The sequence below is a fragment of the Galleria mellonella genome, unplaced genomic scaffold, assembly GCF_026898425.1.
Source record: "Galleria mellonella isolate WM207_F2 unplaced genomic scaffold, CSIRO_AGI_GalMel_v1 utg87, whole genome shotgun sequence".
In the NCBI taxonomy this organism is placed as follows: Eukaryota; Metazoa; Arthropoda; class Insecta; order Lepidoptera; family Pyralidae; genus Galleria; species Galleria mellonella.
The window spans coordinates 698,539-710,935 of record NW_026442166.1 but is presented as its reverse complement, the minus strand read 5'-3'; the positions used below and the strand labels follow the sequence as shown (position 1 = coordinate 710,935).

The 12,397-nt window shown below is 31.8% G+C and overlaps 1 protein-coding gene across 1 annotated transcript; it reads left to right on the top strand.

Moving 5' to 3' along the window:
* Positions 1–11,626, top strand: LOC113509344 (UBX domain-containing protein 6). Its single transcript, XM_052902095.1, has 9 exons — positions 1–141; positions 1,005–1,340; positions 2,716–2,852; positions 3,606–3,747; positions 4,468–4,562; positions 5,332–5,485; positions 5,907–6,064; positions 6,565–6,694; positions 7,658–11,626. The coding sequence occupies exons 2-9, from the start codon at positions 1,092–1,094 to the stop codon at positions 7,931–7,933; spliced, it is 1,341 nt and encodes a 446-aa protein (XP_052758055.1). The 5' UTR covers positions 1–141; positions 1,005–1,091; the 3' UTR covers positions 7,934–11,626.
* Positions 11,627–12,397: the final 771 nt, after the last annotated feature.

The following is a 12,397-nucleotide window of genomic DNA, read 5'->3' as shown; positions in this document are numbered from 1 at the left end:
TAGCTGAAGTATTCTTCTTCAATGAGTTCCAATTCCTTCTTCTGAAGACGTTTTTTCTCATATTACTGTTCACTTTGCTATTGATTTTCATATCGTGGCGAGTGTACGGTAAACGAATATCAGAGAGGTTTATGAAACCAGGTGAGTCATTTATGTTTAATACGACTACTTAGACCTTTCTGCAAAATTATTCTTTATTGTCTAACAAATATGATCCTAAATCCAATACCTACTACAATTTCTAGTTTTAGTAATTTCTAAGTACATGTGCAGTCATTTGTTAAAAGAATCATATAATAAGCTAACAATAAAGTCCAATGGATTGTAATCCCCAACTGTTAATCTGTTTTGTGTTATGTTTACTATTGTGTTTGCAATGTCCATAATCCCATGACAATCAGATGATTCTTATAAGATAAAAGAATCTAGTATAGAATGGTAGGTAAAGAATACATCCAAGTTGAGATTATAAGCAAAACTGATTTTTTTATCTTTTACCCTCAGTACACCAAATATCAACTGTCATTAGACATCTCTAATAAATACATAACAGTAGGCATTGAGATAAGTATAATCAAATTAGACAGCTATATCAGATGTATGTGATGAGTAGCTGAGTCATTTCCAATAAGAAATTGTGATGTTTTCCCTGTAAATCATTTTGTTTGAAACAGTGGTGTATAGTCAAGAATAATAAGGTAGTAATATTATTGTAACTTCAATTTCAATACATAATAAATGTAGAATCTATCCAATAAAACTATTTCTTAAGTTTCTATCTCTGTTAAGAGAAACACTGTTCATAATATATGTTCTTTATATATAATACATTATTTATAGCATATATAAATATGTCGTATTATTATATCAGTAATTACAAAGATTTTTATATAGAAAACAAGTTTCTGAATGTTTTCTTTTTGTAACACAATAATAATAAATGTTTAATTTATTTTTTACTTTAAATATATTGATTATATGTTTTTTTCTTTTATTAATTGCAGCAACATCAGCAACAATAGAACAACTGAAAGAAAGTGTTTCCAAACTGAAACTGCCTAAAGAGCATACACCCAGGATATAATACAATAATGGCAGATAAAATAAAAAGGTTTTTTCAAAAGAAAAAAGTTGATGCAAAATTCAAACTAGCTGGACCTGGACATAAACTGAGTGAATCAACAATAAGCAGTCAGACTTCAGACTCATCTAGGAAGGATGTCCCAGTTAAACGTTCAGGGTTGTCAGAGGAAAGTAAAGTGGCAGCAGAGGCGGCTTTGGCCAGACTACAACAAAAGAGGGACAATCCTGCATTCAATACTTCACTAGCTGCCATACAGGTAATACACAAAGCAAATGTGGATGAATTTAGGTACCAAAACCTAGACTAACCTATTATAATTGGAGGGAAAGTGATTGTTAGTAATGGAGACTGAGAATCCCATTGCTAGCAATATACCCAACTAGGTCAACCTCCTCACGGTTCTCCCTGGAAACTATCATGGTTAATTCCTGATGAATTCATCATGATGGGCTAACTGGCCTGTTTTCATTCTCATTTACCACTCTTCACTGGTGATCCGCCAGCATATCCCGTTAGCGCAGATGGATTACCATACCATTTTCACCTATCAAAAAAAAATCTATTATGATCAGGTGGGAGATGAAAGTGGTTGTTAGTGATAGGGATCAAACAGCCTCATGGCTAACAATACATGTTATCAGGTTGACCTCTATGCATTTTCCCCTGGAAGCTTTCTTGATTCATTCTTTATGAATTCATCACTGGGTAAATTGACCTGTTTCATCCTCACCTATCATCTCTCACTGGTGCCCACCAGTGTATACCATTAGCGCAAGCAGGGTTACCACTCCATTAAAAACCTATTATAATCTGATAAATCATATTCATTCTAAAGTAGTAGTTAATCTCTGGAACTGTACATCAGATGAGTTACAAAAGTGCAGGAAACAAGATATGTATGTAAGAATGAATCCAATCCAAGTCCCTTGCGAGGTAAGCAGAGAGACCCAATAATTTGCACTCTGTCCTCTCTGCCTATCCTGCAAATGATATGGCATGAAGATATATAAATAAATCTCACAATCTGAGCTAGTTACACAGAAAACAACCTACTTTTATGGATATCTCAAGTAATTTGGTTGTTTTCTAAATAACTGCCTTGAATATAGTACTTTGCAGATGGTTGCCATTTTATGGTTTTGTACCGAAATAATAGAAAGCAATCCTTATAGTACAGTTTTGTCCATCTGTCACTGTATTATATTTCAGCAATTAAAACTATGTATGGAATGTAAAAATTCTATGTTTTCATAAGTTCTACTCACACTTGACTGTTTTTATATATAAATTAAAATTTCTTACTCATATTTGAAATTGTTGGATTGACTAAACTAATAAGATAACTATTGGTATTCTAGACTAGTGATTGGCTCTGTTTTTACATGGAATTTTTTTATGTTACTCTTCTATAAGTGAACAAATTTTAAAAATTGGTTAAGTATTTTTTGAGTTTATCTATTACAAACAAAAACTAGAAACTTTCTTTTTGTTTGGATTCTAAATTACTTTGTTTAGATTCTAAATTATTGCATAATAGTAACATAAAAATAATATACGTTATAAAAAATACATATATAAAAATGTTTGTTTTTATGTTCAGTGTTTATCAAATTTTTTTATAATTTGTTTAGGCACAAGTGAAAAAAGAATTGGAGAATGAGAAAGCATCTGCTTCTGCCGTGAAGGCACCAGCGAGTTCAGATACAGAGAAGAAAGAAACAGAAGTAGACTTGCCTATGAATTTTGCTGCTTCTGGAGTATTCTTTAAGTAAGTCTCTTATATACTAGTATTTATTTGCTTTTTTAATTGTTGATTTATTTTCTTTTAAAAATCTCTTACTTTGTTGCTTTAGTAATTATTTGTGTGGCTTTACTCATGTTTTACATTATGTTTTATTATTGTACAATAGCGTTGTGTTACTTATATTGATGAATTTTTTTAAAATTCAACTAATCTTATTTCATAGCATAGAAGTACGATCAAAGATTCACTTGTAAAGCCACAATTCATAGTGTTTTAATAGGTTTAAATATTTTTATTGGATTACACAATTATATTAACAAAAGTATAATACTTATAAGATTTTAATCCTCAAAACAAACCATAATCTTGACAGAGTTTATGTCTATAGTCAACAGTTAGCACATTCCATCAGGTAGATTATCAGCTTGTTTATCATTCCAAATAACATAAAAAAAACTCAGGAATTAACCATTCATATTAGCTTCTAATTTCGTACATCAATTCATTACTTTGTCTAATTCATTTTACTGGAAATTATAAACATAGTGACATGAACATGGGCTTAACAGAGTTACTGTGTCGTCTATGATACCCTTCATATGTTGCTATTCCTGTGGACTAAGATGTTAATGCCTCCGTACCCTGTAATTTCAATCCCATCATTCAAACTGAAACACATGCAAACTGCTTCACAATAGAAACAAGTTGTCTCGTGAATCATCATCTGTGGATGATAATGTTAATTCAGAGAATATACCCTTGTTTATATTGTTTCAGATGTCCACTAATTAGTAATGATATTTTACCACGGGATGAATGGAAGATAAATATCAAAACATTCCTATATGAACAGTTAGAGGAGGAGAGAGGATTGACAGCCTGTCTAATTATACAGTCTTGCAACAATAATAGAGATAAGGTATAAATTCTCTAACTTTAAAATTTTAAAGTCTTGTAATTCGGCATGAGTAGGGGGAAGGGTCCGAGGGAGTTATGGTCCAAGGGGACCCCAAGGTCAAATAGAAGTGCCATAGTATTAATAGAGAATGGCATCAAATTGATTTTGAAGTGAACAATGGATCCTTTCGATCCAATATCCTTTCACTTTCTTCATCAACATTTTACTCACGGGTGTCTTTGTTCTTATAAATGTTCCACGTTATGTAAATGCTTATATACAAGCTTTTTTTTTTTAAATAAGAAGTTGATGAGTGTACTAATGAAATTCGAGAGTACTGTAATATCAGATACTTCAATTAAAAGAAATAACGCCTTTTAAAATGTTTGTGGGCACTTTTTTAGATTCTTTTTGCAACCTTATAATAATTTGGAAAATTCTAAATAAATATATATAATATAGTTAGTTAGGGGCTTCTATGTCGCTTTGGTTTTATTCAAATATCATAGTTTCATAGAAAAATCGTTTTAAAATTTGTGGTTGCAACCCCCATTTTTAAAAAAACGGATAAAGTTAGAGGTTTGATAATTGCTCAAAAGTTATTTCTAAATACTAGCAATATATTAAAGGCACTTGTGTCAACAACAACTAATGTCAGATGCCAGTGCAGATTTCATAGGAAAACCCAACGAGACCCTATTATGTATTATATAATAACTTTATATTTTTAAATTATTTTAGATTGATACCTGCGTAGAAACCCTTTGCAAATATTTGGAAAACATAGTCACGTATCCAGAGGAAGAGAAGTATCAGAAAATTAGAATGTCTAATAGGTAAGTAATATTAGGGAAGTAAATTTAATAGCCTTTAAGAGAAATAGTGATTTTTGAAGTTTCATTATAAATAAATACTCCTGTATTACATAATGCCATCTACTTCCGTATTTAGCTTAACTATTACCATGCGTATTAGACAACCGACAAATATACCTTTTTTTGAGAGGAAAAGGATTGTTAGTAATAGGGTCTAACTGCTTTCTTGTAAGAACTATACCCTATTAAGTCGAACTTCACACAGTTCCTCCTCTCACCGTACATCCCTCACTGGTGCCCCGCCAGCATATATCGATAGAGCAGGCGGGATCATTATTTCATTTTCACCCATTAAAAAAAATTTTTTAATATATACACATATATAAAAGGCCGGCAGCACATCTGCATTGCCGTTGGTGTTGTGTGTGATCATGGACGGCGGTAGTCACTTACTATCAGGTGAGCTGCGTGCTCGTTTGCCCCGTTTTGTAAAAAAAAATACATAGATCTATATACACAGACATCACCATAAATATTGTTTGTAATGCTATAAAGGTGTTAATTTTAAAAATATCACAACATTGAGTCTTGCATAATCTATTGCCACTAAAACTGAAAGTGTATGCAAAATTCATCAAAATCTGTTATGAGGAACTACTTCTAATTCAGCTTGCATTTTTTTTATTTGCCCTAAACAAACATGCGTTGCAAGTTAAAAACAAATCTGTGTAAACAACTTTTTTTATAGCATAACTTGCTTAAAAAAATAATAAGAATACTTCATTTCTAGAGCATTCTGCGAACGCGTTCAGCCAATAGAGGGATCGTTAGACTTACTCCTAGCAGCTGGGTTTACACAGCAAAAAGTGACCAACGCAGATGGTATAGAAGAAGATTACCTAATATTCAGTAAAGATAATATACCTTCGGTGGAAATGTTAACGGTGAGTTTTATGTCCAATCTTCGAGAATGTTCATTCTATAAATAAAAAAAATTAAAGGTTTTATGATTTGATAAGTGTTGCGTTTGTGATACTCGTAATGGCATACAAGTTGATGGCCCACCTGATGGAAAGTGGTTACCATCTCCTATAGACATGAGCAGTATCATGGACATAACAGAGGATACTGTGTCGCCTAAGGTATTATAACCTTTACATCTGTACCCTGTAATTTCATTGCCATTCAAACCCAATTACAGCTTATTTATTTAGCCATTATTGATTTATTTTTATATATTAATTATTTATTTATTTAATATTTATTTTATTATCTTGTTTAAGACGCTTGTTTCACTATTATAATTTAGTGCTAAACTATTGCGAGATCATTCGTATTGTGATATCCTTTCTTTAATATTTCCAGACACTAATCGACGCGCTCCGGACAGCGGAACCTATCCAGTTAGAATTAGATAGAAACCTACAAGTGTTATTGCCGTCGCAAGCGGCCACAAAGGTGCAGCTACCTGCGTCATTTTATGCACTTACACCTGAAGAATTAAAGAGAGAACAGCAACTAAGGTTGGTAATGTTTCTGAATATAACAAGCAAGTTGTCAGCCCACCTGTAAACGTCATCTGTAGACATGAACAGCACTTTCAATAGCAGAATAATAATCAAAGAACATAAAAAAATATTTATTTATTCCTTTGAATTTTTTTGCGGCCATTTTGGGAGATTCCGTCGCCAGTTATGAACCTATTTTGATTTTTTTTTGCAATCAATAGAGTTATATTTCGTGTCATATTAAATGTTGTTATGATTGGAGAGAGGAGAGAGAAAAACTCCAGCCGTTTTGTCTCTGCGGAGAAAAACAATACTAGTTGCGAAGCGAAGTCTATTTGTAAACACGATTCCACGTTTTCAATAAAAGAAATATTTATAAAGTGTCTTCGAAAAATGTAGTTCTATATGTGTGTTTGTTTGTAGAGTGAAATATTGTTATTGAATTTTAAATAAATTCTCATTGTACTAATTTCTCGATGTTGGAACCGTTACCTAATTGAATAGCACATTTTCAGAACTGAAGCGATAGAAAGAAGCCAGATGCTACGCACCAAGGCTATGAGAGAGAAGGACGAACTACGAGAAATGAGGAAGTACAAATTCGCAATAATTAGAACACGTTTCCCAGATGGCATTTTGTTACAAGTAAGTCTGTTAATGATTATGTTTGTTGAAACATTATAAGAAAATATACTATAGTGACTCTATCACGAGATATCTTTGATATAAACTTTTTTTTTTTTCTCCAATAAAGTCTTTATTAAAAATGCCGAAGCTTCCAGAAAAATTCTAAACCAGAAATTATACTGCGTGGATTAAAAATATAACTTCAAAATTTCCTCTTGACACAACCATAAAAACCATAGCATGGTTATATATCATATTATAAACCAATTGCCACTTTTATTGAGTGATGCATCAAAGAATCAACTGATTTTTGTTGTTTTTTTTTTTTTTATTATATTTCACATTTGGATAATTGTATTCTCTCTTTTCATTTAAGAGTTTCCTCTTGTCGGTGTTAATGTTATTAAAACAAAATTATTTAACCATCACCTAAATAAGTGTTACTATAGTGTCCAGGAATATATACAAAATATAAAATAGTAACACATTATAAAAGACTGATTTTTCTGTATCAATAATTTTTCTGTACAATCGAAACTGTACATTTAAAAATTGACATAAACATTTACTTTATTACACATTAAAGAATTATTTTGTTATAACTTTTGTAATGACTGTTGCACGTCAGCAATGACAAAATGTGGGAAACCAACTATTGTAATATTACCATATCACCTTATTGTACCACATTTTTAGCAATCAATTCATTCATTCATTCAGTATCGCTAAAGAGCATAAAAACTTGACGACAGAATAACACCTCAGCATTCCAATAATATTATAAATGCGAAAGTTTGTAACGATGTTTGTTACTCTTTCACGGAAAAACTACTAAATGTATTTGGATAAAATTTGGTACATGGGTAGGTTATATCCTAAATTAGCTTATAGGACACTTTATATACTGTTTCACACGGGTGAAACTGCAAGATACAGCTAATGTTTAAAAAATTTTAATCGAACACTTTATTTTATTTTCAGGGGACATTCTCTGTATACGAACGCTACAATGAAATATACGAATTCGTCCAAGAAAACCTTGAACACAGCGGTCTGCCTTTCGTCCTGAATACACCAACTGGCCACAAACTGAGCATAGACGAGGATGCAAATAAAACCCTTATCGACCTACGATTAGTACCGGCCACAGTGCTCACATTCGCTTGGCACCACAGTGTAGTTGATGAAATCCAGAAAAGTCCTAGTAGTAACGTCTATTTGAAGCCAGAAATTATGGTGCTCGTGCAAGAAGTATAAAAGTCTACCTATATAATATACTCTTTGTTGAAGCTTACAATATAACACTATCTTATAATTTTGCACATATTAATTCTAATAATTGACTTTACTCACGTTTAAAATTCGGAAATGCTTGACTGCTTTTGGAACTGAATAGTTACTATGAGCGCGGTTCATAACTACGTCGCAAACGGCACTACACGACCAGCTAATAATAGTAGCGTCTGTGTAAATACGTGAAATTAATGAACACACAGTGTTTTTTGAGTTTCCGACAATTGTTTCAACTTTATCTGGAAATTTTCATGATGCGTTTAGCGCCTTGCGTCACTGTGAATTCATTAATCTCCTTTATTTACATAGAAATTGAATAAAAATTAACATAAACTTTAAAAGCAATAATAGTAGTAACTGACTATATCCATCCAACTGATGTCAACTGGCATCTCCATATTTAAAACGTGGGCAAAGCGGTTATAAATAATTACGATATTTATTATACAACATATTAAAATTGCTTCAATTATTATAATACCTCTTAAACACAGTTTCATATTTTTTTTTAATGGGTGATAATGGTTTGGTAACGCCGTCTGCGCTATTGGTATACACTGGTGGGATACCAGTGAGGGATGACAGATGAAGATGAAAGTAGGTCAGTTAGCCCACCCTGACGAATTAAACTAGAATTAGTTACTATGGTTTCCAGGGGGAACCACGTGGAGGTCGACCTGACAGGGTATATTGCTAGTAATAGGGCTTATTTGACCCCATTACTAACAATCCCTTCCCCCCCCCCCCCCCCCAGTTTCGTATATTAGTGCAGATTCTAAAATAACAAAATTAATCCGAGCGACGGCGGTATGCTCGCCTCTTGCCACGTTACTATTTCAAAATGCTCGGCGAAATGTCTTGCCCACAATGACAACGGTCAATATAAATGCCTCTGAGTACCCGTTAAAGCAGTGTTTTTCAAACTTTTCCATGGCGCGATCTCTTAGTATATAAAAATATTTTGCGACCTACCCTACGCGGTTCGTAATCTGTATGTATTTTAATATTTTACAATTATCAATCTTTTTGTTTATTTTCATTGTTAGGTATTGGTTAAAAACAATAATATTACATTACAATTTTACATAATGATTATAATATTACATAATAAAGTACCTAAGACAGGCAACGATTTCAGTTTCGCAACCTTCCACGACCCCCTTGTAAATGCTTAGGGACCTCTCAAGGGGTCGCGACACAAACTTTGTAAACTCTGCCTTAGCGATTATAATTACTAGCACATTTAATTTATTCTGAAATATTACTATAGATTCTACGGCTGCTATAAATTCGTAGTTTTTGGCCAAATATTTCACTCATTTTTCAAAATGATGGCACGCGATAAGATTTTCTTGAAAGCCTGTCGTAATACGACAAAGCAAGGCGATTAATGATAATTTTATTAAAAGAAAATCAGTATGGTGACTGTATAAAAGTATGAATTTAGAGGGTGTCCAGTGTAGAGAAACATTACGCAGATACTGTGTTGGGAATGGTACTATTTAAATACGTTATGTATATATTTGTAATATATATATATATATATATATATATATATATATATATATATATATATATATATATATATATGTGAATTTTTAACTTAATGGTCGCCTTGCTTGATTATGGCTCTGAATATAATGACATATTGGTTTCAATTGAGACAGAAAATTATTTGAGTAGTTTGTTATAAATGAACTTAATAAAATCACAGAAAACCCAATTGTAATGTTTTTAAAGATCAATTATTATTGTTGTTGTGTATTTCAAATCATTTTTAAATGTAAATAGACCTAACATTTAGAACTAGTTTTCATTCTCCGAAATTTACATGAATTACTTTTTATTTGTAAAAATTCCTACACAGAGGTTTAAAAACAACATGAATATTAAATAGATTTTAAAACATTGAGGTCGATTCTGTCCATTTCTCTTAATATATATTTTAATTTTACTGTTTCGCGAATATTACTAATTTAGGGACTATATTGAATCAATATTTCTAATATTTGGGACTTGAATCAAAAATTTATTTAAAAATTCATATTGGTCAATAGAATAAAGATTTTGCTGTAATAACGAATAGAAATTTTAATTTCAGAGATAGAATTAGAGATCCCAATGTCTTACAAAATCTACTAAATGAATTTACTTTTTTTTGGTTCCTAAAAAAGAAATAAAATTTTGAATTTTATTAAAGAGTATATTATCTTTTAAATTTGTATTGTTTTAATTTGACGATCTCGAATAACGAATGGTAAACATGATTTAGATGCCAACAATGCCGATGTTAATGTGATATAATACCACATTTAAACCCTTCTTTGTAAAAAATATATAAAAGACCAAGTTCACTTTAAGTTGATCGTGTCTGGATACCTTAATGTCCATTGGAGAAAAAAAAAACATAGCTGTCTAATTTATATTTTTAACCATTTTTCCTTTAATTTTGAACATAAATTATATCACCTTGATTTATTTTACCAATAAAAAAATCACGCAAAGAAGGGTTAAGATTTATGAATGATGTACAATTTTTATGTATGTAGATATAAAATCACTCTGTATACCCCGTCTCCATATATGACACATGATTGTGGTAACATGCAATTCCAGAGATTTTATGATGACTGGACTAAATTTTTAACTAAGAGTTGTCCTGATTGAACTTAAAAACGCGGATGGACAAAACATGGAATGTCCATCATTTACATAAGACATTATTTCGTGGTGATTAATACCCAGCCTTATAGCAAATTCAAGCAAGTCTAAAAGCACATATTTTTGTGTCTACAATAATTATAAATAAAGATTTCACATATTATAAATCATGAAATGAGACCGTTTGAACCGAGTTTGATTATAATTCTATTTAAAAACTTTTATTAATTGTCTTTTTAAGAATGATGAAAAGTAACAGATTAATTGTACAGACTAAGAAATGGTAGGGGAGAAGAGATTCTATCAAATACCAAGCCCTCTTTCATTAATTCATTCATAGAAACTAAAACATCTACAAACCTATTTTAACTATTAGAATCAAATAAATTACTATGAAATCAAGAAATTAACACAAAAAAGGACAAAAAACTTCAATAGCTAAAATAGCTTTGACATTTTTTATGAATATGATAAGGGGGCTATATTTAAATAATTACTTCATGTAAACAGATCATAATGAATCATTTTTTATATTTAGCCAAATTTGCTTAATCACTTCATCTCTACAACCTTAATATTAAGCTCCAGCCCCTCTAGACAAGTGGTAAGCGAATCTATCGATAGTCTCTTTAACTGCACACATGAAAAAGAAACCGGACTTTTGTCTCATTCTATTTCATGCATTATCATTTAAATCTATAGAAAAATCTGTTTGCCATTTAAATAAAAGGCATTAGCTACTCCTACCAGTTGTCCAACTACCTACTCCTACCAATGGTCATCTCATCGTTCAGGATAAGTTAAAGACGTTGGACCACTGGTTGTTTCTTACACTGTGCATTATAGTCTGTAATGTTAGTTGATCTTTGGTTGCACTAGTGTGTTAATTTTTTACCTATATTGTTAATGTTTTCTAATTTAAGCTACTTTTTGCGATTTATTTATTGTAAAACATACGCGTTTACTGGTCAAATGTATTAAAAACAAAGTTAATAATCTATTTGTTTTATTTCATAAGAGTATTACTTTAATAACCATGCAGTGTGGTCCCGGCATAGAATGGTCCATTCTTTTCCGATTTCCGTGGGTGTCTTAACCCTTAAAAGCCTGATTTTTTAAATCAAATTAAATTATATATAAGTGTACCCTTTACTGTGTTTACTAATGGGGAAAAATAGAAAAAATCATAACAATATATATATATATATTCTGAAAAAAAAAAAACAGTATTACTTTTGATACTTCAGGCATTACGGTAATCAAAATATTTAAATTATTTAACAATGAAACAATGCAAACCCCGGTACCAAATTTGAAACTTCAGACATTTAAGGGTTAAAAGGCGATTAAGTGAATTTAACGGTCAAGGGATGGGTAGCAGCGTCCCTTTTAAAACATCACCAAAGCCTGACTGCGGTTGACAACCCATCTGCCAAGCGTGGCAACTATTGATAAAACCCCTCTAATGGGGGAAAGGGATTGTTAGCAATGGCGTTTGACAGCCCCATTGCTAGCAATATACCCTATTAGGTCGACCTCCACGTGGTTCCCACTGGAAACCATCGTGGCTAATTCTAGTTGAGTTCGTCAGGATGGGCTAACTGACCTACTTTCATCCTCATCAGTCATCTATCACTGGTGTCCCGCCAGTGTATACCGATAACACAGGCGGGGTACCATACAATTATCACCCATTAAAAAACCCTTTAATGGGAGACACCTATGTTCAGCAGTGGACAGTTAACGACTGGTATGATGATGATACAT

What these genes read in the sequence shown, in the direction of transcription:
- LOC113509344 (XM_052902095.1), top strand. Translation starts at nt 1,092, where the DNA reads ATGGCAGATAAAATAAAAAGGTTTTTTCAAAAGAAAAAAGTTGATGCA. An exon ending in CTTCACTAGCTGCCATACAG is followed by an intron (nt 1,341 to 2,715) that starts GTAATACACAAA and finishes TAATTTGTTTAG; the next exon opens with GCACAAGTGAAAAAAGAATT. An exon ending in CAGATGGCATTTTGTTACAA is followed by an intron (nt 6,695 to 7,657) that starts GTAAGTCTGTTA and finishes TTTTATTTTCAG; the next exon opens with GGGACATTCTCTGTATACGA.